This window comes from Carya illinoinensis, chromosome 6 (assembly GCF_018687715.1).
Source record: "Carya illinoinensis cultivar Pawnee chromosome 6, C.illinoinensisPawnee_v1, whole genome shotgun sequence".
Classification (NCBI taxonomy): Eukaryota; Viridiplantae; Streptophyta; class Magnoliopsida; order Fagales; family Juglandaceae; genus Carya; species Carya illinoinensis.
Window position 1 is genome coordinate 23171052 of NC_056757.1, and position 25947 is coordinate 23196998.

General features: G+C 34.9%; 1 protein-coding gene across 1 annotated transcript; it reads left to right on the top strand.

Annotated features, from left to right (window-relative positions):
* Positions 1–11162: 11162 nt before the first annotated feature.
* LOC122314060 (protein PECTIC ARABINOGALACTAN SYNTHESIS-RELATED-like) lies at positions 11163–20187 on the top strand. The gene is made up of 11 exons (XM_043129444.1): positions 11163–11543; positions 12349–12399; positions 12494–12584; positions 13187–13263; positions 15688–15776; positions 17590–17709; positions 18190–18306; positions 18415–18558; positions 18636–18759; positions 18856–19047; positions 19406–20187. The coding sequence occupies exons 1-11, from the start codon at positions 11241–11243 to the stop codon at positions 19763–19765; spliced, it is 1668 nt and encodes a 555-aa protein (XP_042985378.1). The 5' UTR covers positions 11163–11240; the 3' UTR covers positions 19766–20187.
* The last annotated feature ends 5760 nt before the right edge of the window (positions 20188–25947 follow it).

The following is a 25947-nucleotide window of genomic DNA, read 5'->3' on the forward strand; positions in this document are numbered from 1 at the left end:
TTGATTGTCGGATTGGAATGTAAAGGACTAATAGATTAAATTCAGAAATTAATAAAACTAAATTAAGAATTAAACTAAATTAGGAAGTAATTGACAAAATATGCACTGAAAATTGAAAAGCTCCAAAATCAATGTTCTAGGGTTCATCATTGTATTCAAATCACAAATTCTCAAATTAAACCACCGTAATTGTAATCACTATTAAAATGAAAGCTTAACGAAACGATAAAAATAAATAACATGAATTAAATGAATAAAAAATAAATTATTCAAACGTCTACATCAAAATTCTCCAAAATAATTCAGAAACTCAAAACTGAAATGAAATAGCAAGTAGGGAATTGAAAAGATCAAGACAATTGAATGGAGATGAAGATTCGAAGCGGTAGAGGAGGCTGAGCTGTAGTGGCAATTGGACCCCTCAAGGAGTTCTTCAATCTGCTGCAGTGTGAGTGAATGATCCAGTGAAAATTGTGTAGCTGTGTGAATGATCGATTGTATGAATCCTCCTCTCCGAATCTGAATGAAAATCAATGGAAAATAATGAATTCTAAGTGTTTCTATACTCAAAACCGAGTTTTCCAGCCAAAGGTCCGTCCTAAGATGTAAAAGAAACATATATATACTCTGACGGCGGAATAAACCCTGATCTGTAAAATACGATATTCGCTCGAGCGGAGTGTCGAGCGAACATCGAGCGTTCGACTCTGCCTGAATTCGCTCGAGCAGCCTGTCAAACGAACATTGAGCGTTTGACTCTGCCTGAATTCGCTTGAGAGGCCAAATGCCTTCGCTCGAGCGATCTCTTTTCTCGCAACTCGCTCGAGCCCACTGTCGAGCGGAAGTCGAGCATTTGAATCTGCCTGACTTCGCTCGAGCGGCCAGAAGCCGCCACTCGAGCGATATGTACCATAATCCATATTAATCAACAGTTGATAAAATTAGAACAAAAATTCACGTTTTTAATCAATTAAAATCACAACTTTGATTTATTCATTTTTTCATATAAAACCAATGATAAAGTAATGAAAGAATTAATATATATTGATTCCAAAAGCATTAAAAATGCAATAATTCAGCTCAATCAAACGCATACTGCGTTATCTCAAACTCACCATCTCTCTTGGCTTATATTTCTCCTCTGTCTCTCTTCTTAAATTAACAGCATTCTTAGATGCTGATCGGGCTGGTTGCCCGGATGATCGGAAATCTACTGGTAGGTTTTGTGTCTATTTTGGGTCTCACTTAGTATCTTGGGATTCTAAGAAACAAGTAACAATAGCTAGATCATCGACCGAAACTGAATATAAATCAGTTGCAAATACTGCTTGTGAAATTCTTTGGATACAAGCTTTATTAAAAGAATTGGGGATTTTCATTTCTGATGCACCACACTTGTTATGTGACAACATTGGTGCAACTTATCTTTCAGCTAATCCAGTTTTGCACTCACGGACTAAGCATGTGGACCTTGATTATCACTTTGTACGTGACCGTGTCGCTAACAAAACTCTCACTGTCTCCTTTGTCTCAAGTAAAGAACAAATGGTAGATATTTTTACTAAGCCACTCTCCTCGACACGTTTTGCACTCCTACATTCAAACCTCACCATCCAATCGGTGCCGCTTGAATCGCGGGGGAATATAAGAGCACCTGCACCTGCCTTAGACAATAACACCTCACAAGCATCAGCCGTATGCTTTCAACAGAATGCCACGCCCATTGCACCTGCTGCTCACTGTCAACAGCATCCCATAACAAACTCTGCCCCATAGACTATTGTGAATTTGCTCCATCAAGAATATTATAGAATCTTCTAGAATTATTCTTGATGTAACCGCTACACTTCTACTATAAATATGAGTACTACTGTATTGAGGATCATTGAATATATGAAGGATACTTTTATTCAAGAACAATCTCTGTGATGCATTTTTACAAATACATTGGATACACTTATCTTCTTGTTGGTTCAAACACAGGGAATGATTAAAAGTCAGCCAACTAAGTATCAAAAATTTAAATATACACAAATTAAAATAAAAGTATTTCAAAATATTATACAGTTATCTAGCAAAAGTAAAATAAAAATTAATATTTATATAACCAAAAAGTGATACATAACCCACGAACGAAAGTGACCACATGTCACTTTGTCAGTGGAGCCGTATCCTCAGGCTCTACATCATCATCTGTATCAAAATCTACGATACCATGAAACGGTATTGCAGGGTATCGAATATCATGAGATTATGAGGTTTAGCAAGTAATCAACCAAATAATCCAAGAGATAAAATATATTAATACATCCAAAAAGCATGCGTGCACATGTGAAACATGCATGTGATCTAAAACCATTTTCCAAAAATAACCACTCGCTATTTTTTAGAAAATGATCCAATTATAAAATCTACAATTTTTCCAGAAAATTGTTCACATATCCATTTATTAAAAACCGTCATTTTCCCATAAAATGACCCATTAACCAATTAATACTGTCAGCGAGAATCGCAGGCAGGACTCTACTACCATCCCTACTTACCACCATCCCTGCTTACTACCATCCTTGCCGAATGCATCATAGGCAAGAATCACAGATAAAACTCTACAACCATCCTTACTTACCATCATTCCTACCGCGTGCATCGTAGACGGAAATCACAGGCGGGACTACCACTATCTCTGTTTACCACCATCCTTACAGCTCCCACTGAATGAGAGAATAGCAGGCGGGATTACCATCATCCATGCTTACCATCATCTCTACCGCATGCACTGTAGGTGAAAATCACAAGCAGAACTTTACCACCGTCCCTGCTTACCACCATCCTTACATTCTCTTTTTCCTCTCTCTCAATCCTTACCAATCATATATCACAAATCAACCCAAATTCATTTCTTACATGGAAACCCAATTTTTATTTACAATGCATAAATATGCATGCCATAATGCAATAAAAATCATGATGCCAAACACAACATAATACATGCAAGCACAATTCAACTCAATAAATAAACCATCCTGTTGCCCAGATAACTAATACAAGAGGGGGGATGAATTGAGTTGTATTAAAAAAATAACAATTATAAAACAAATATACAATATAAAATATAAACAAAATACGAAATAACAATAAATATAAAGAGTAAGGGTAAGAGAAAAGTAAACTTAGTATGTTAACGAGGTTCGGCCCCACTGCTTACGTCCTCGCCTCAAGCTATCCCTTGAGAATTCCCAAATTCACTATTCAATCTCCTTTAGGTGGAGATATAAAGCTATTACACTTTTGAACAACACCGCTACAAAAGATCCGTGTAGAACACCCTCTACACTTGCAATCACCTTACACGTGGTGATTCAACTATTCCATATGTAGAACATTTTTTACATGCACAAGGGTTATACACACCCTTTTACTGATACAAGAGCTGATAGCGGGTAGGTTATTAGAAAATACTCCTCAATGAGTGAAATAAGAATAGTACAGGGCAAACTATATCTCTCTCAAAATGAATAAGCATTAATGCTCAATGCTTAGAAAAGAGAGAATGAAAGTTTTGAATGAATGTTGCATGCTCTTGATGTTATAAATATGAAACTTTCAAATGATCTATTTATAGGCATATAAGACTTCATATTCAAATTTAAAAAGATTCACATGTCAAAGACAACATCATTCATTTTTTCAAAAAATTCAAATAAAAGGTTCTTCTTTTTTAATTGTCAAAGACAACATCATTCATTTTTTTTAAATATTTCAAATCTAATTTTTTACTTTTGGCATATGAAAAAAAGAGCACACTTTCATTTTCAAAAAACTCAAATCTAATCTTTTTACTTTTTGCATATGACAAAAGGAGCACACTTTACTTTTAAAAAAATTCAAACCTAATCTTTTTACTTTTTGCATATGACAAAAGGAGCACACTTTACGTTTCAAATTTTTCAAACAAAAACATCTACCTTTTGCATAAATAAAAAAAAAGTATCAATCACTTTTGAAAATATTCAAATACAATATGCACATGTGAAAGATGACAATCAATCATCTTTAATATTTTCAAAATTCAAACTTTTAATCAAGGCATGCACATGTGAAATATGACAATAAATCATCTTTCAAAATTTTCAAAATATTCATGCACATGTGGAAAATGTATTTTAATGTTTTATGATAAAATATTAATTTTGATCCTTAATCTTAATTTCGAATTTTTAAGAGATTTACAACATTACTCTATGACTTTAATATGAACTTGTTCCCTTCTTACTCATGCTTGTTTCCTTTATGTGCTTGACTCCATTATGTAGACAACTTGAGTTTGAGACTCATTTATTCTTTGAATTTATTTGTTATCATCAAAATCCATGTGTAGATATATAATTACACAAAACTTGAAACCTTAGGTTTAACATATCCTCATACTCCTCGGACTCCAAGTTTGCCACAACCAACCAACTGCAGAAAAGTTGTTAGTACAATAATATAATTAAATCTAAAGAAATTCTTTGAAAAATTATTTACAGTGCTAAAATATAATTTTCAAATGATCACAGAAGTGCTAGAGGCATCGGCACAGCAACACAACTGTGCAAATTGGATAAGAGTCGTGAGTCTCAAACAAAGACTTGGGATGGCTAGGGAAAAACTTAAAGGTGTTGGTAAAATTAATGGTGGTGGTGGTTGGTCATGGATGGTGGCGTGGGGTAGTGATTGGAGGCCAAAAAGTTAAAATCAGAAAATGCAATGGATGGGCTTTATCGGTGGCGAATCAAAGCTGGGGAAGGGTGGTTTGGGTGGCTGGAAGGCCGATAGTGTTGTGTGAAAAGCTGGTGGCCAATGGTGGCGCCACGGCGGCCCTGGGACACTACGATCGCGCGGCTTGAAGCCGTGCGTGAAGGAGTTTGGATGTGTGGAAGGAGCTAAAAACGAGGGGTTGAGGTTGCCAGCTGGTGGGGAAGGAGATGAGAGTGGCAGCGACGACAATGAGAGGCGCACGACGGTGCAAAAACACCCAACCCAAATGGGTTTTGCATGGAGAGAGAGAGAGAGAGAGAGAGAGAGAGAGAGAGAGAGAGAGAGAGAGAGAGAGAGAGAGAGAGAGAGAGAGAGAGAGAGAGAGAGAGAGAGAGAGAAGGGAAGGGAAGGGAAGCTAGGGTGGGTGAGCTCACCAGCAGGTAGGGAAGGTAGTGGGCTGGGTGGTGTCCCCGGACGTGGTGCATGGCAGCGGGCTAAGGGCTAGAAGTGCATAGAGAGAAAGGGAGAGGAAGTGCTCGCACACGGGAAGAAAGAAACCAGGGGAGGAAAAAGAAAATGAAAGAAAGAGGAAAGAGAAAAAATGAAAAAGGAAAAAGAAATGGGAAGAAATAACGTATAGTTTTTCCAATCTGAGTTTGAAAACTAATCTAACGAAAATAAATTTCAAATCAGTGAGTTAAATAAAATTATTTAAACATTGTGACTAAATAAAAATAAAATAATAAAATCCAACAATTAAAAATTTTAAAATAAAGAGCAATTTAAATAATGTACAATATTTAATAACAAGAAATCTCATTAAATTAAATTTTACAGTTAAAAATTTTAAAATAATACCACTTAAATCATCTAAAATTTAATAAAACAAAGCCCATAATATTAATTAATAAAATAATTTACTTAGTTAAAATACACGTAAATATGGGATATCAAATATTAATTAGCAATTTAGCATATAATATATATAATATAATATAAAAATATTTTATATATAATATAAAAAAATAAAAAAAATAATATATTTATGTTAAATAAGCTAAGCAAGAGATTGATGAAGAGACACTTAAAACTCAAGAAGCCTAGTTATTCTCTTGCTTAGCTTATTTATTTGAATAAATTGTTGAAGCAAGAATATTTTCAACTTAGGTAGAGTCAAATTTAATGCTTACAAGTATAACCCTCTTGCTTAGCTTATTTATTTGAATAAATTGTTGAAGTAAGAATATTTTCATCTTAGGTAGAGTCAAATTTATTGATTATTATGCATGCACCTTATTTGATTCAAGATTATCACAATCTTTCATGTTGTCAGCTTTGTGCGAATGTGTGGTTTATAAACAAAGCTCCTACAACAAGTAGTGACAATAGCTATTCTAACAAGAGAAGTTGTTATGTGTAACCCAATCGTGGAGGGGTGTCCCTTAGAGATAGAAGGGAAAACGTTAACTGTAGACTTGATTGGGTTTAACTTGATGGGGTTTGATGTTATAGTAGGGATGAACTGGCTATTTAAGCATCATGCTAGTTAATTATCAGAAGTTGGCAGTTTTCACTTATAGGAAGGAGAAGTAGTGAATGCTGAAAGTATGGTGAGAATGGTACCCTTGTTCATATTCACAATTCAAGCCAAGAATATCAGATTCAGTTTCGATTCTTATTAACTCTTAGGGTGTGTATGGGTATCAAGAGTACCTCAACTCTCTTCAACACTTTTCATTACTATTCATTACTTTATTATTACTTTTTACCTATTTTTACTACTATTCTTTATTTTTTACTTACTTTTTATTACTATTTACATCTCTTCTCAACATCCAAACCTACCCTTACGAACCAATTACGAACTAGATCGAATCCACCGATTTTTCATTTTTACAGCCTATACTTGAGCAATAATTTTCCTATCGATCGGTAAATAAAAGAGTGAAAGAAGACGGAATGATGGAGTTTATGAGATTTCAATTCAACGAATTTATTTAAGGAAAAATATAGTTGCAAGCATAATTGTGTACTAATTTGTGCACTAATGTGATATGATTGGTTAAAAAGTAAATTTTATTAAAAACAGTATTAATTTAAATTTTAAGTATGAATAAATCAGTATTGGTACACAGATTAATGTGCGACTGTACTTGTATATAACAAAACTCTTTATTTAATAAGGCAATTAGTTGAATTTTATATTCGGGTTACTTACAAGACCACAGCCTCTAGTTTTTGGCCTATTTGCAAATCCTTCGCTTGATTTTATATTTTTAAAATTTACTCTTTGAATACAAAAAGTTTTACAATAGTCCTTCCGTCCAACTGGCGAAGGACGAGATTGGCACATGACAACCAATCATAGCTGGACACGATATCAGCATTTGTTGAAAAATAAGAAAACAAAAATCTGATTTAGAATAAAGAAAAATGATAGTAAAATTATCAAATATATCCATCAAATGTGCTTACTTATATTTTTTTTATTTTTTTAATGGTTAAGAAAATGAATATTAATAAATTTATATTTTTTTAAATTTTTTTCTTAATAGTTACGATTGTTTAAAAATGATTAAAGAAAAAAAAATAAAATAAAAAAAATTCATTTGTACTAATGTGTACATTTGGTAGTCACTCTAGTATTGTCTTAGAATAAAAATTCAAACAATTTTAAAAAATTAAGATAATTATTTTTGAAAGAGTAAATATTATTTAGACATGTTGAAAATATTTCAAAGAAACTTCAAAAATATTAATAGGATGGAGTGTAAAAAATGAAACTTTAAAAGCTAATCTTAAAATATAAGAATTTTTAAAACAAACAAATTAAAAATAAAAAATTTTAATAATTGATTTAAATAATAATAATAAATAAAAACTAATTATTTTGAAATTATAAAATCAGTTTAAAAATAAGAATAAAACCATATAATTATTTAAAACTAGAATAGAAAATTTAGAACATTATGAAAAACATTTGAAGAATCCTAAATGTTATTTTGAAAAAAAAAATTACAAATATTTATAAAAGCTTAAAAAAAAAAAAATAAAAATATTTAAAAGAAAACAAAATCTTGACTGAGGGGGGACCTGTCTTTCCCACGTGGAGCCTAATCTTGACTGAAAGGTACCGCTCTTCCCATGTGGGGCCTGTGGCGACTTGGTTCGTGAGGCACCCTACTACTGTTTAGGGGTTGCAGCCACTCAGTGGTGGCTTGAAAACTATTATGAACCTGCTTGTATATGAACTGTAATGAAGTACGAAAGGTCTAATGTAATGGAGAAGAGATGGACTATACAGGAAAATATAATGGAATACTCATACGCAGAAGTGTGTTTGAGGCCACTCCTTCCTCCAAAAAGAAACTTACAAGGAATTTATCAAATGATTTCAGACTAATCCCTCCCTTTCCCTTCCCTACTACTTATAAGAAATTACAGGAAAAATAACTAACTCTTCTAACAGAATCCCCTAACTTCTAACACAGCCATACTACTTTGACATGTGGCAAGGCCACCTTCTACAACATGAAACACAACACCTAACTAACATGAAACTCTGCCCTTCATGACTACACTGCTACTATTAAACGGCATCGTTTCTTTCTCAGTAGCCCATTTCAAATAGGACTGTTCAACCGGGCCGGATTTTTATCCGGCCCGGTCCAGATAACCGGATTCTGGTTTCGAATTTCGGCCCGAATTGAATCTGCACCGGACCTATTGCAAAATCCGGACCTATCCGGTCCGAATATGGGTTGTCTAACCCGAGTTTCGATTTTAAGATCCAGTACCCGATTTATTTACCACCCCGTTTCTATTTTCTAGGGTTTTCCATTAGCTTCAGCCGCCGCTCCCCTTCCTTTCGTCTCTCTCTCTCTCTCTCTCTCTCTCTCTCTCTCTCTCTCTCTCTCTCTCTCTCTCTCTCTCTCTCTCTCTCTCTCTCTCTCTCTCTCTCTCGTGCTGAAACCTAGCTTCCTCTGCTGATCAAAGCGTCGTCTCTGTTTTGTGGCTATCTTTGTCGTGTCTCCTCGCTCTCTCTTCTCTCTATGACTCTATCTCTCTCACGTCGAAACCCTAGCCTCTGCTGATCAAAGCGTTGTTTTGATCCTCGTGCCGTCGTTTTCATCCACATGTATTTCTTGTTCTTTGTTTGTTTTTTATCTCATTATTGATTTTGGGTTTGTTTTGATGAGAATGTTTGAAAATTTGAGGATTATTTTATGAGTTAGATTTGTAACATTTTTATGAATACGTTTGTTCTCTCTATAATGGCGTGAAAATTTTTATGGGATTGTTTGTTTTGATCTACGTTTTGTTTTGGTTTGGAACCTGTCGGATGGGGTTTTTATGGGTGTTTTGTTTTGGTTTGGTTTTTCTTTTTCCAGATTTGCAAAGGATCCCAAATTAGTGGATACTGGTGGCTATCGAGGAGATCTAACAAAACCCCTTGATGTTTCAGATTTGCAAAGGGTTAGTACATATATTTCAATTGATGTTTCATTCATCTTTTTGGGCCTAGATTTCTAGAGAAACAAAACCCCTTGCAGGTTGACTAGCAACTGATTTTTCTGATAAAGTTTCTTAGCACATAATAGTAGTAGAATACGTATGATGTTTCTATGTACTTTTTATTCTAATTAAACTCTATTTTGAGCAACAAGGAACGTCTATACATATGATGAGTTTGATATCTAACTTGAGTTGCTTCTAAGCATGAAAACTAAAGCTTTTCATCGAAGCCTATGGATCTAAGCCTCTGATTCTCCTAAACATCATTGTTCAAAAGGGTATCGTACGATGTTCAAAAGGGTATCGTTGACGCCTGGTAATTTTTGGTTCCATTGGTATGGTTCTCTTCCTCTATTCCTCATTTTCAGCAACTTGAGGAAGAAAGTAACTTTTTTGGCATATTTGGTGTGTTTATTCTTTATTTTAGTTATTTTAATTTGGTGTACTGATTGGATTTGCTGTGTTAGAACTTTGGTTGGTATGGATCCATGGGTCTTTGACTAGCCTTCTTTCTTTGTTCATTTTTTTAAAGTTTCTGATTAGGAAGTTTGGGTTGGATCTGGTTGCTTTGATGATTAGATTTTTGGATTTTCTTCCTTTAATTATCTGTGGGTATGTATGAAACATAAAAGATTTTGTGTTTTCTTTTTTTGTGTTTTGGAATCAGTTAGTGTTCTCTGAATGGCAAATGGAAGATTCAACATTAGGTGAGTTGATACTTTGACTATGAAGATTCAACTGGAGCAGTGAATGAGATATATGGGAGAGTATTACAGAAACTCCACTGATTGGGTTGAAGATGATCAATCTATGACAATGGCTTGTAGTTTTGTATTTTGTAATGTAATTAAATACCAAATAATGTAATATGAAGTGAGTGGAATTATGTATTGCATGCATTTTATATTATAAATATTGAATTACTATTTTTTAGATGCATTTAGTTAAAAAGATAATTAGTTTTATATAAAAAAATGTTTTTCAAAATTTATTTTTAAAAAAAATTGTAATAGAATATAGGCTTTTAGATAAACATAAAAAAAAAAGGAAAAAAAAGAAAAAGATTTTTAGCAATATGTTTTTCTAGAAAAAAGTAATAATATAGCCTCTGTTAAAAAAAAAAAAAAAAATCGGGTACAACCCGGAATCCGGAATTCCGGGTTGTTAAAATTCGGATCCATCCAGGTTTCAGTTCGGGTCAAAATCAGTATATATCCGGTCCAGAACCCAATCTAGATTTGAAATCTGGGTTTCGGGCCGGGTATACCTGGATACCTAATCCTAAATATGGATGAACAGCCTTAATTTCGAACTCAACATTACTCTGCTACCTGTTATCTTCATGGCCTCAGCTTCTAACTTTTCTCTTGAACTGAGTCCAATTGAGGTTCGTAACAAAAGCCAACCACCATAGGTGGTCGATCTGGCTACGGGCCAAAAGGCTCCCATCAGGCATCAACAGTGTAGCCTATAGGCCACCCCCAAATCGCTGTGGGGTAGCTCATCGGCCACCTCGTGGTGGCCTTGGGGAGGAGATCCTCTTTCACGTGGGTGTCTCCAGAATTGTTTTTCTATTAGAAAGGAAAAAGCTCATTATTTAATGTTTTTATCTATTTTTTTTTTATTTTGCATTAACTTAATTTATAATATTTAAAATTTTCTTATTTTTAATAAGGTTGTCGCGTGGTATTTATTGATTTGTCATGCGTTGCAACTTTATACCAAGCGAATAGAAGTGTTATAATAAATTTTATAAAAATAAATTTATATATTAATATATTTTATATAATATTTTAAATCTATTTTATAATAAAAATAATTTTATAATTTATTATACTACGTTTAAAATTTATTTTTAAGATACGGCAGTCATGTAATAAATCGCCAACCGAAACCAATTTAAACAACCCCCCCCCCCCAAAAAAAAAGCCAAAATACCAAAATACAGAACAGAGCTGGCTCACAGTCACAGTCCAAAGCGAGCCATGGTGGAGCTCAGGCACTCAATCTCGATCGGGAGCCGAGCTTCTTCCTCTCCGATGAAGCGCGATGGCGACTTGTCCCCTTTAACTCCCGATAGCCGGCGTAACGACGATGACGATGACGATCGCGATCGCCACTTGTCCAAGGATCGTGACCGACCGTTCTGGTACCATTTCCACTCGATATGCCCCTTCTTCAACGAAGATTCTAGATTTTCTCCGCACAACTCCAGGATCTGCCTCTTCTTCCTACTCCTCCTCCTCCTCGCTGGTTTGATTTCAGTTTTATCAATCGTGAACCGACTGGTTAGTATATTATCTCCTGTTGCTCTGCATTTTGGGATTTCGATTCGGCACTCTCGGTTTTCCTTCTCAGAAAATTTGAAAACATAGGCTATGGAACTCCACTTTGGATAACGACTGAATTAGGCATCATTTACTGTTTTTATATTGTTTATCACTTATTATTTCTGGTGTTGTTTTAACGCTTTCTCAGCAGACAGTCTGAGTACTGTTGAATTTTGACTGTGTATGATTTTAATAATAAGAGATTAGGATTTATTCTAGTAATTTGAGGGGGCTTTGGACTTCAAAATATCTGGATTGATAGGTTCTTTAGCATCACCCTTCTAAACTGGATTGATTTCTAAAGCATGACAGTCGAATGTGGATGTAGCTGCAAAATGATTATATACATTTTTTTTTATAAGAGAGAAAAAAAATGTATATGATTATATACATTCCTATTTGATTTGTTTTGGGTTATGTACGTTGATTAATCTTCGTTTTTTTTTTTTTTTTTTTTTGCTTGGGCTTTGGTGCATCTTCATATGAGATGTATTGTCTTATGTGGTAAAATGCTGTCGATGATTTAGTTTTGGTTATTGTCACACTTTTGGTTCCTTTCTGATTTGCTCTTTAGTTTTCCTTGTTGACCCATTTTTCATAGATAGCAAAATACACTCATTAATCATGATGAAAAGGTCATGAGGCTGAGAATTATGTGTGATATGAACTTATCAACATGTAGAGGATAAATTGGTGCCAGCAGTCTCACGTGTTTTTTGCATTCATAATCTGTATTCCTAACTCTCCTTTCAACTTATTGTAGAATGCCCCTTACTTGTGTAGAAAAGATGGCATTGTTCTTCACTGCCCGCATGTAAGTTAAAGGACCTTCTTTGGTCATTTCTTTCCTTCAGTTCACATGTGCTTGTTGATTTGTACAAAATGTATATATAATTTCCTATCTTTAGGTCAAGGAATCTCCTTCACTCTGGGAGAATCCATTCTCAGCCACCACATCCTGGAAACCTTGTGCTGAGCACCGTGATGTTGGAATATCAAGTAAGATTCAGTTGTCTTCAATAATATATGCTGGGTATCATCCTATCCAGTTCATAGGGCAATTTTCTTATCTGCTGCTAAATCTACTATCCATTCATTGACTAGTAAATGCAGTACGCTCTGGGTGGGACCCATCATAATTAAGTTGGGCTATGTAGTGTTCTGGGGTTTATGGGATATTTGGAAAAGAAAGTAGAGCCAGAGTGTATTACTGGGGTTCACAGACTGCCATAAAGCCTGTTTTTGGAGCTAATGAGTGTTCTCTTCTTTTTTGTTTCTTTTCTTTTTCTTTTGGAGAGATTCTTGAGGTTGGAGATCTGGCGTGCATGTTGTTTGCCCTATACACTGAAAATCCATTATGACGATATGTTTCTTCTATGCATGGGTTGAGTCTGCAACTCTATATGACTGATCATGGAGTAAAGAGATGAGTTGGCTGAAATATTTAATTTGAACCCGGATTGTGCTTAATTTGTTCGTGTAGAAAAGATCTGGATGCTATTCTCTCTTCCCTTCATCTGATACCCTAATCAAGTTTAGCTCCTCTTTTACTTTCCAGTTATATTCCTTTGTATCCTAGCAACTTTTTTGGCACTTTGCAGATCTTCCCTCTGAAAATGAAACAGCAGGCTATATATTCATCCATGCTGAAGGTGGTCTGAATCAACAAAGAATTGCTGTATGACTTCTTTTCTTTATGAACAATTGAAATCTGATTAAGAAAGTTCCTTTTCCCTATATATTGTTTTCAATCTGCACATTTATTTCATGGCATAGCGAAAGTAGTACTTTAACATTTACTTGTCGAACAAGAAATTTACAGATATTGTTGTAGTAAGTAATAAGTGTTTATTAGAAAGTGCAAAAGGTGCAAGCCAAGTACATATATTACCTATATAATTTCTGAAGCATTTCCTTCGCTCCATCGATTCGCTGTAGCATTTTCTGAATCACCTTAATTTTTTTACTATTTTATTGGTTCCTTAATTTTATTATTCTCTTAATTACAATACCAACTTTTCCACTTCCTCCATTATGATCATTCACTTGCTCATCTCTTACACTCTGCCTACTATTTAAATGACCATATGTTGCATAAAAGACCCTTCAATTTTCAATTCAAAAAAGACCTTTCAATTTTCACTTCCGAAAAGACCCTTTAGGTTACACTTTAATCAAAGTTACCACACAAAAATTAGGGTTTTTTATTCTTTTATTTTTTCCTCTAGATGGTAGAAATGGTATATTGTTACCTATCAAAAAAGAAAAAGAAAAAAAAGAATAAAGAAAAGAAAAGAAAGGGCATATTGATTTTTTTTAAAAAAAAGTGAGCTCCTCCGGAGTCTGTTTGTGGTTCCCAAAGATTCTATTGTTTATTTTCTTCCAAATGCACCAAATGGGGCAAGTAGGAATTATCTTCTATACTGCTGCGATTTGTGGCTGCCACCTAACCCTTTCTGTAACATAAGAGATCCACAATTCTTTTGGGCATGACCCAAGTGAAGTCACTCCATAGTGCAATTGCAATCTCGCAGTTAAGTAAAAGATGATCAACGGATTCGCCACTCGTAAACATTCAACATCAATCAATCAATGATTTACACATGCAACATCACTCTTACAGATGCGACCACTTAATTCTCTACACCCTCTTCCAATATACGGTGTGGTGTATTTCATGGTTCTTCAACATGTGTTGAGAAATTAATGTGAACAATATGCATCAATATAAGCATTAGTCTGTGGAGTTGTTACGCCTCAATGGAAGGCCCAAACCACATGGCCTATACTCCAAAAGAACTAGTCAATTATACAATTTGAGTCCCATTGGAACCTTATAAAGAGCAAGAACTTCTCATTTCCAAGCAATGTGGGATCTCATACACCACCTACCTTTATCTTTATCATATGGGGTATCACAGGAGTACATATGCACAGGATTATTTAACATTGTACCTTGGTCAAGATTTGAGGGATTACTTGCATTAAACTCAACTAATGATATGGAGCAATCGGATCTCACTCACAAAACTAATGAATTAAGTTCAATTTCTATTGCTTGCTATCTTTCAATGTGGCATAGCAATGTATTGTTGAACTTGGCTTTGTTGCTTGTTATGTATTTGGTCAAAGTGGATTTGAGGCAATAGAGCCGCATTTTGATTTCTATTAATTCCTTTGTCTATACGTTTTAGAATCGATCTATCAAGATCTGAAATCATGATGTGGCAAACAAACACCAAAACAATGTTTTAGAAGAATCATATAATAATAGTTGGTTGCAGACGTTCAAAGGTTTGCAAGCAAAAGGAAGATCATCGTGTTACTGTTTTTCCCAAATAAATCTATAATTGGCGCTGAGAGCAGGAAATTGAAAGCAACATGCAATAATTAACTTTGCTGCAATTAACAGATTCCAACTATATTGATACTTGTTCAAACAATCAAAAAGAAAATTATAGTTGTGACTTGCCTTGTGAAAAACTTCACCACTACCTCTTACAGTGATTATATTCAAGTTTAACATACATTATTTTGGAAGAATTGGGACATTATCAAAAATTTTTTTTGGCTATCATCTGTGTATCCTGCCGAGGTATAGATATTTTTTATGCGTAAACTGGTTTTGCATGTTATGGTAATCTACTACTAACGCATATCTTTGTAAATGGAGTCCAACAGAATGGTTTAATACAGTTCTTAAATAGAAGTGTTATTTCTGAATAAGATTAAACTTTTTCATTCCTTGATTGCAAGTCATGGCGCTAGTTTGATGTTATGTTTCCCACTTAAATTGTCATTTGTATTAGGTGAGGTTCTTTGAGTGGCTTCTCTATAGAATTGCTTTATGTTTTTTTTCTTGGACTTCGGTCATTGATTGTAATGGGGATAGTTTCCACAAATTTCTTGTATCCATTTCTAGTCCCTCGATGATGCTAGGTATATTCCGTGTATACTTTCTGTGTACTTGGGCTATGCCTCTTTCTTTCTAACAAGATTTTATTCTTATATATATATATATATAAAACATTGCTTATGTTTATATATGAAACAGCTTATAATTTCAGAACTCTTACACTTAGTGAATCTTTCTTGTGTGCAGATATGCAATGCAGTTGCTGTGGCTAAAATAATGAATGCCACCCTTATTTTGCCAGTGTTGAAGCAAGACCAGATCTGGAAAGACCAAACGTGAGACATCTTGACTGTTATATAATGCTGTAACCTGTTTGCTCATTCAGTATACTGGCATATTTAAACAACACTACAATATAATCCATGTGGTTCCCACTTCCATTCTATCATGAGAAATTGTTATTGTAATATTTTTCAATTCTATTCTGTTTTCTTATAAGCTTTAAGAATTTGATAATGGTTGTACCATCGAAGAACTTTGGGTATTGGAATGTTTTTCTAATTGAATAAAGTAAAGAAAGAACAGTAGTACTAGCGTTAACATTGACTTCTCCCAACCCTGTTCTATACTCTGATTTTTTTAGTTTATGTCTATGCCTCTGCCTTTACTGTGCTATATATTAGTTTTGTGAAGTTTATTTAAAAAACTCAGCAAGAAATTTGACAGACCATGTTTTTTTATATATACTGAATTGGTGCACAATTGTATCAAGCTGCCTATCTAATCATCTTTTATTCATTCATATATGGAAAACTATTTGAAAATACTTTGTAATCATGTACCTTTTAGTATGTTTGCTAAGTAGATAATTAGTTAGATTATATTACTCAGTATCCTGATGAATCTAATTGGAACCTCGAATTCAATTTGGTCTGATTAGAGCTCAGAAAATTGCACTGTTATTATCCTCACCACACTAAGGATATCCTCAGCTACTAATACCACTCCAGCACTTAAATTTTCAACTCCAATAGCGTTTTTGTTTTATAAGAGTTTATTAGTACCAACTATCAAATGCCACATCTTCTGATTCTGACATCATTGTTGTCAGCCCTTTTGTCAACACCCTCAAAATATACTTCCTATCGACGCTATTTCCATTGCACCCATCAGAACCACTCATTGGCAATGATGCTGCCTCAACCACCCATTCCTATATCACCAACTTCGGCAATTCATGATGTATGGGTTGCAAGAGCAGATCACTCAATTCAGTGAGACTTGGGGGATGTTTGGGGAATGAGATGAGATAAGAATTTTGTGAATAGTAGTAAAATGATTTGTGAATAGTAGTGAGATAGTTTGAGTTAAGTATTTATTGGGTTTTGGAAAAGGAGAGAAAAAGTTGAATAAAAAATATTATAAATTTAAAATATTGGTAGAATATAATCTTTTAATATTATTTTTATTTTAGGATTTGAAAAAGTTGAATTGTTTGTTAGTTTTTGTTTGGAAATTTGGGAAAGTTGTAATGATCAGTTTGAAAAAATTGCAATGATTTGTTTGAAAGTGTTTGTGTTTTAATGATGTTTGGAAAGGAAGTGAGATGGGATGAGATGACATGAGATGAGATGGAAATTGTTTCCAAACATCCCCTTCCCCTTATTCATTGATCTTTTAAGGCATTCACATTAGAGCAAATGACACTTATAAAAAATATCTAGAGCAGATCACATTTCTTATCTCAATTCTGACTCTTAGACATAACAAAAATGCTTATTCAATTTGGTTTCAATTACTGAAATTTAATTTGCCAACTTTTAAAGTTTAAATTGAATTATTGTCTAAACTGTTTCTTTTCTCACAGTGGTTCCATTCTATTATCAATAGTACATTTCTTAGTTGCAAACTGATTTCGAGAAAATTCCCATATTTTGTTTTGGTCAATGGATACTACCTCTGCAATTGAGCATTGGATGTTGGTGTGTTTTCATTGAAAAGTGTACATGCACCTAGACCTGCACTCACAATCTCATTGTCATCCCTCCCATTGGTGTGTTTGTGCTAGAGCTCATTGGTATTACACATTGACTTTTTTCTTTTAAAAGAGAACCGCCTATCCTTACTATTCTTTTTAAATATATGCAGGAAATTTGAAGACATCTTTGATGTAGATCATTTCATTGACTACCTAAAGGATGACATGCGAATTGTCCGTGATATCCCCAAGTGGTTTACAGACAAATCAGAGCTTTTCACAAGTATAAGGTTTAATGGACTGATACCTTTCTGGTTTAGAGCCATTAACAATCACAATAACCCAAAGTCAATAATCACATGTTCTTCATCTGCAGGATTTATAGAATGTTGTCTTTAATAGTTTACTAGAGCCATCTCTAGTTACAACTTTCCGTATTTTCTATCCCTTTTTCCTTTTGAAAGTTAAGTGGATTTTATGGATATGTTCTGTGTACGTTTCTTTGCACTAACCTCATCAGATTTGTCCCTAGACGAAATTGTTTATTCTGAATACTCAACTTTTATTGAAATTGATTCTGCTTTTTATGACAAGCATAGAGGGAAGTGAAAAATGACTTCAAGATAGTTTATTTAAGGTTTCACTAAATATGATGTGTTATAAATTGTAATGCCATCAATTGTGATCCAAGAGAACACATTTTCTTGAGATTTAATTTATTGCAATTTGTTACAACTGTTATTTATTAAGATTTTCATTATTTTTTATAGACGGACAGTAAAAAATATTCCAAAGTATGCACCAGCACAATTTTACATTGATAATGTTCTGCCCCGACTCAAGGAGAAGAAGATAATGGCACTAAAACCTTTTGTTGATCGGCTTGGGTAAGTTATGGATTTTTTGTTTCAAATATATGTTGTACTGCAGTCACATTTCTGCTTTATAAAGGAATGGTTATGACAAGCCAAATATTGCCAATCATCTGGGTTCAGGTATGACAATGTTCCTCCAGAAATCAACAGGCTAAGGTGCAGGGTGAATTATCATGCTTTGAAATTTCTTCCTGAGATAGAGCAGATGGCTGATTTACTGGCATCAAGGATGAGAAACCGTACGGGCAGTTCAAATCCTTATATGTATGTGAAGTTGGTGTGTGAAAGTTGTCTGAATATTCTGGGTCTTGTTATCTGTACTAACAATTTACACCAAATAGGGCTCTTCATCTTCGGTTTGAGAAAGGGATGGTAGGCCTATCGTTCTGTGATTTTGTGGGAACAAGGGAGGAGAAAGCCATAATGGCGGAATATAGAAAGAAGGAATGGCCTCGACGTTATAAGGTGTCCTGCAATGATACTACCTTGTCAGGTTTCTGTGTAGAAGTTAATAGAAACATCGCTGACATGTTTCTCACCATATGGTAATTTGATGTGCAGAATGGTTCCCACCTGTGGCAACTGGCCCTACAGAAGCGGAAGGAAGGCCGATGCCCTCTTGAGCCTGGAGAAGTGGCTGTGCTTCTTCGGGGAATGGGCTATCCCAAGGAAACTCAAATTTATGTTGCTTCGGGGCAGGTCTATGGTGGGCATAACAGGATGGCGCCCCTCAGGAACATGTTCCCGAATTTGGTAATTTTAATTATTATTTTGTTTAAGCTACCCGCACTACTTGTTTTGACAAAGCACAGCCGCATAATGGTTTGTCATTTTTGGAATTGTTTTGCACAAGCCCACCCACCCCCATTTGGCAGGGGCAATGGCTGCCAGTTTCTAACGATACTTTCTCTTCTCATAGCTCAAAAATTTATAAAGTGGAAAAAATTAGCTGAAGTATTGTATATTTCTTGGATTATAAAGAAGTTAAAAATCGAGAAATTTTAAGGCATGGGAAGAAATTCATGGAATTGAACAAGGGAAGATTCTTGTTGAGTTCTCTTCCATTTGCCTTTTCTGAAATAATATGGCTCATCTTGAGTATTTATTACAGGTTACCAAAGAGGAGTTAGCAACTAAGGAGGAGTTGGTTGGTTTCAGGAAGCATGTGACAAGCTTAGCAGCCCTCGACTTCTTGGTTTGCTTGAAATCTGATGTGTTTGTGATGACTCATGGAGGGAACTTCGCTAAACTGATAATCGGGGCACGTAGATACATGGGTCACCGTCAGAAATCTATAAAACCCGACAAGGGGCTTATGGCTAAATCCTTTGGGGACCCGTATGTAGGCTGGGCTTCCTTCGTGGAGGATGTGGTTGTCACCCACCAGACACGGGCTGGATTGCCGGAAGAGACCTTTCCCAACTATGACCTCTGGGAGAACCCACTGACTCCTTGCATGTGTAAAGCTTGATCGCAAGGATTTCCACATATGAATGTTTACCACTGGAGCATCTCCTTCACCAACATGTTCATTCTCATTCGAAATGCAAGTTGGTTGGAGCCCAATATGTCTGTCTGGAAGAGAAGAAATCTGCAGGGAGTGGCTAGAAATTTGGAGATGCAGTGGAGTTACTGGCTAGCAGGAGTGAGGTTCTAACGTACATCATGATAATCGCCTTCTGATCATCTTTCGTACCCTCCCCGTCCTTTGGGCAGACACTCGGCAGTTTTGACTTCTGATCGTTCGATTATCTATTACCAGCTTTTTGACACAAAAGAATTATATGACTTTTCATGTATCGCTACAAATCAATGTAAATCTTTTTTGAAGTGCAGGTCAAAACAAAACCGTTAAAAAAAAATAATAATAAAAAACCTCCATTTCACTTGAAATTGACGGTATTAATTTTGTAAAACATGAGATATTTTTATTATTTCACATTATGTTGACATTTTGAGAGGTAAAATGGCCAAACTATCTCATGTTATATACACTAAATGGATATTATCTTTTTCAATTTCACCTGAAATAAAGAGCATATTTGTCACCTCAACTCAAATGGCTTAGGACTCATTTAGTTATATAGTTCAGATTAGATGAGATAAGATATTTTGACTCATAGTGAGATTTTTTAGTTAAAATGAGTTGAGATGGTTTTTTAAAAAGTGTGTTTGAATTGTGAAATTAAATATGATAGTTTTTACTTTTTGAAATTTGATAAAAGAGTAGGTTTCATCAATGATTAAAAATCATTTTATGATTATTAGGTAATAGTTATGAATATATTAATAAAAGGACATTGTTACGTCCGTAGAAATCATCTACCGATCACTTAGTTTTAAAAAAAGAAAAAAAAATTATTTCATCATTTTTATTTAAATATTTTTTTTAAAAAAATCACATATTTATTTAAAAACACTTACTTAATTACCAAGTAAAAAAATTATAAAAAGTTGCTAAACAATTTCGGTACGTGGCACTAGTGTTTTCCTTAATAAAAAGTAATATTTATGATTAATTAAAAAATATACCATAAATAAATTTATATCCCAAAATATATAATAATGTTGCCCGAAATGACTATATTCCCACCAAAAATTAAAATTTCTTTGTTAAAAATAATACTCTCTAAGAAAAATTCTATACACTATATTATTATTTTATTTATATTTTGTTAAATAAGATGTGACACATTTACTACTATTGAATGATAATTTATTGCATGTTTTTTTATTATCAAATAGTGATAAATACGTTACATTATATATAATGGGATACAAGTAAGATGGTGGTATAATGTATAACATTATTCATTCTAATTATGGCTTATTGATTATTCTATCTATTAGGAAAATCAAAATATTTGTACCGTAATTATATATTCCAATAAAATTGAATATTGTAATATAAAATTCTATTTATTGAAAATCTTGAATGTTCTTTTTTTCTCCAATAGTTTTACTGAAATTACTGCACATCTATGCCATTAATAAATACATTGAAAGCAAATGGGTTATTTATCGCGGTGTGGGATGGTGTTGGCTTCATCCGCTTAAATGTGGGTTTAGGCACAGGGGAAGAGGCATTAATGGGGAAGAAATGATATTTGTAATCGTGGTTATGTAAATACAATGCAGTTTTTTTAAAAAAAATAAATTAATACGAGACTTATATAAAAATAAAAAAATTAATTTTTTAATTGTGACCATATATATATATTTTTAAAATAATTACACAATATTTATATATTTTACGACTATACGTATTATTACTCTTAATAGGAAGGAAGAATGGGATAAGAAAAATAAAAAAGAAGATTACGGAAATCAAAAAAGAAAATAATGTTTTTGTACTGTTAATTTAACTTTTTACTGTTTATATTAGTTATTAATTTCAAAACAGATTGAAAACATATTGATGAAATGAAAACAACCCACTTACCATTTGGATAAGCAGATAAGACTTGCTGTACAACCCAGATATCACATTTGGGAATCCAAATCGTGCCTTACCACATGGTGGATGAGATGGTGCATGTAGACTGGATAATGGGCCCACCTAGTAGAGAGTGCAGGAGGCCCTATGGGTGGCCACCAAGTGGTGCGATTGTTGGCCAATCCTTTGGGCAGCCTATATCGAGGTAGTTGCCATCCTTTGGGCGGTTTGATCTACCTTGTCAAGTTCCATGGTGCACCTCTTGTGTGCGTGACTATGTTTTTTTAAGTATTTTTATTTAAAAATTTTATGATACTTGATCAAAAGAAGGCCTAAAAATTTCATTTAAAAAGGGAAAAATATAGAAAAAAAACAAAAAACACCATATAAAATTTATCTAGACATAAGCCCAAAACCGAGTAGAAGAAGTTGATTTATTTTACGTGTCTAATTATGCAGATAATTTGTTTTAAGTATTCAAATACGGATGGGGATTACCTAAGTTTTAATAAAAATGCAGGATGTGGATATACGGATATGCACCCATATTACGATAGTGATCCATATTTTTTTAAAAGAAATGATATTTGTAGTCGTGAAGTGTGTAAATATCACATAATCTCTTTCAAAAAAGAGAGTAAAGACTGAATCCACATAAAAAATAATAATTTTTAACAGTAGATATTATTCTTTTTCAAAGCGATTACATTACGCTTACACACTATACAACTGTATAGGATGATTAAATTTAGATTCGGATGAACAGTACTAGCAGGGAAATTCACCAATGAAAAGAGGTTATTTATCTTGATAAATGGTAAATAAAGGTAAAAAAGAGGGAAATTGATTATAAAAATAATAAGTTTTTGTACACGAATTCAAGAATTGGGCTTTCTTATAATTGCTTATGTTAAAAAAAAAGTTATATGGTTTGAGAGACAAAAATAGTATATATAGACTTTATATCATTGAAATGTAAAATTCACATGTTATATCTATTTGAGTAATATTACATGTACTTATAATTTTACCTATAAGACTTTTTTTGTCAATTTTATTTTAAAATTTAAAATTTCATAATTTTTAATATATCAATAATTGACATGTAGAGAAGTAAATTTTTTAAATATTTTTCTTAACTACTAAAATTAGCATTTATTTATTTATTTCTATCTATAATTGAAAAACTATAGAGTTTTCATCCCAATTTAGAATGATAAAAAGTAGTTGTGGCGGTTAATTAATTTTCAAATTTATTCATAGCACAAACTGACCATGAATAGCTTGAACACCCAAAGTGCTCATTCTCTCTCCCCCTTTATTACTTGCCACACTATTCATTTCTTCCTTTCTCAATATATATTATCCTCACTATTGTGACAAATTAAGTTTCTTTTTCTTCATATTTACTATGAGAATTGGATTGGATGTGCAACTCCTTCATTGATATCTGAAAAACAAGATTTTTGCCACTTCATGTATTTTTGTTAGTCATAACAATCATAATTAGATAGTTTGGGCACTAAGGTTGTGATTGAAAGTAGAAACTATATTTTTCTAATGGAGAAATTTCACTTTGTCCTCTACAATATCACTATTTTTGCAATGAAATTTGCTACATACAGTCATTTTCATGTACTCATTGCACACTTCACTGATGTGATTGTCCACAACAGTTTTTTTATATAAAAAAAATGACGCAGTCAATCACATTAGTAGAATTTGTGATGAGTGCACGAGGAGTTTTTGTTAAGAGTTTTTAATATGACCACCAAATTACCAAGGTTGTCAAGTAGCCTGTGATGACCCGCTTTTAAGTGTATTTTCGCTTAAATGGTTATTTTTATTTTAATTAATATATCGGTTATTTTATTTTAATTTATTTGCGTTTTAAAAGTTGGTTTTTATTTAATTTAATTTATTTGATGTTGTGTTTTATTTCTTTAAGTTGTTTTGTGGTTTTAATCTTTTTGGCGGTTGGTTTCGTTTTCCCGGAGTGAGGACTGGACCTCATCTCTTTTCACATCTTTTTTCCTTTTTTCTCTTTTTCCTTTTTCTTTTTCCCTTCTTTTCTTTTTCCTTTCTTTTTCTTTTTCTTCTTTTTCTTTTTTTTCTTTCTTTCTTTCTCTCTCCCCGATTCGGACCCCCCCGTGCTCTCTCTCTCTCCTCCCTCTCCCTCACGCCGGCGTCACCTTCTCCAGCCCCTACCGCCGCCGTCCGGCCACCGTTCGGCCTCCCACCGGTCCCATTCTCTTCCTCTCCCTCCGGTGCACCACCCCTCCAAAACCCACCCCCAACCGGCCGGCCGTTTGGCCGGAAAAGCTCCAAGAAGGGCGCACGGATTTTGCTCCGATCCGCCGCCGTCGCTCCACCTCCGGCCACCATTTCTTCACCACTTCATCACCGACTCCTTGCCGTCCTAACCCACCCATTTCCGGTCTCCAACGACCACCGGAACAGCTCCTACGAGCTTAGTTTCCGTTTTGGGTAATCCGGCCATTTCCGGCCATTCCGCCGCCACCCACGGCCGTTCGCCACTTCCAATAGCTTCACAACCATCCCTAGACCATCCCCTATCAATCTCGTGTCCTAGTTTGTCCCCGTTCAAAAGTGGGTTTTTCAAACCCACGGCCACAGTGAATTTTCACTGTGACGTTGCTGTTTTTCCGCCGCTTGCAATGCTGCTTGTTTTCTAAAATTGCCGTATAGCGCTGTAAGTATTTTCCAAACCCTATTTTCAGATTTTAATATATATTGCTCATTCAATTATTTACTGTTGTTGGTTGTTGATTCCGGACTGAGTCCGAGGAGTTTCGGGGGTCGGATGGATGGAGGACGGAGTTGTCTGTTTAATTGATTTCTGTTGGTTGGTTATTTTATTATGCATTGATATGGCATTTCATGGTGCATGCACGTGTGTTTTTGTTCATGTGTGAAAAGCCTGTGTATTGGCGTGAGTGGTTTTACGGGTGCGTGTGTATCACGAGCCCAAGCCGGGATGGGTTATTATCTCGGTGGAGCTCCTCTGGTCACTCGGGAGCGGAATAAACTGAGTGATGTCCCCTGAGTTGTCGAGAGAGATGACGGGAGCAGGGCTAGGGGATGCTTGGCTACGAACGCGCCGGGCGCGGAACCGGGCATCGCCTTACTCACCGACTCCGTGGCCCTTCGCTGGCGAGGGCTAGAGGATGCTTGGCTACGCACGCGCGGGGCGCGGAACTGGGCATCGCTCGTTAGGTGTCACATGCGTGGTGGTACTCTACGGTGTGACACTGGAGCCAGGGTGTGCGGATGACCCCTAGGGGAGGTCATGGTGCATACGGTTAAAATTGGATAATGGTTTATGAGGCCAAATGGGACTTTTGGCGTGGGCCAGATGGACTTCTGGCGAGATATTGGGCCGGATGGACTTCTGGCGAGATATTGGGCCAAATGGACTTTTGGCGGCCAAATGTGACTTTTGGCGTGTTTTCGGAAAAGGATGTGTTTTTGGGCCAAAAGGGTTTTTGGCGTGTGTGGAAAACTGGTGTTTTTGGGCTTTGGGCATTGGGCATGGTTCATGCATATTGTTTGAGTTTTATGTGTTTTTATCTGGTAGTGTTTGGGTTTTACTTACCTGCGGTACCATTCGTGGTTCCGTAGCTTTTGGTGCAGAGTTAGAGGACGAAGAGGAGGAGGCTGAGCCCGAGGATGCGGCTCCGCCGGGTTGCTGATGCTATCTTTTTATTTGTTGAAGCTGTATTTGTGTTTTGTAATATTTTATCTATGTATGTTTTAAACAGCTTGTATTACGTTAAGAAAAATTCTGGTACTTAGTTATGACTTTCGTTATCCGCTGCGTGTTTCTCTGTACACATCTGTTGCCTTGCACACACTCGGCACCCGTCGATGGGATGGTGACCCGAGTTGTCACCATCCGGACGTCTCAATTTCCCCGTGTTCGGGCGTGGGGATTTTGGGGGCGTCACATAGCCCCTAATTTAAAATAAGTTGTAATTTGTCCTATTCATCGGTATTGTTGTGTCGTATCACTTGTTTTTAGTCTATTTTAAAGGCTAAAAATAGTAGCTATATTTTATGTTAGATGTTTGAATGACACTTTCATAATTACTTGGAGTTCGCAAAATAAAATAAACTATCAATGTGTTATTTTCCTTCCTTACATAGTAAAGTGATCCTTAAGTTTTAAATCTTTATCAAGTTTGACCAGAATATCA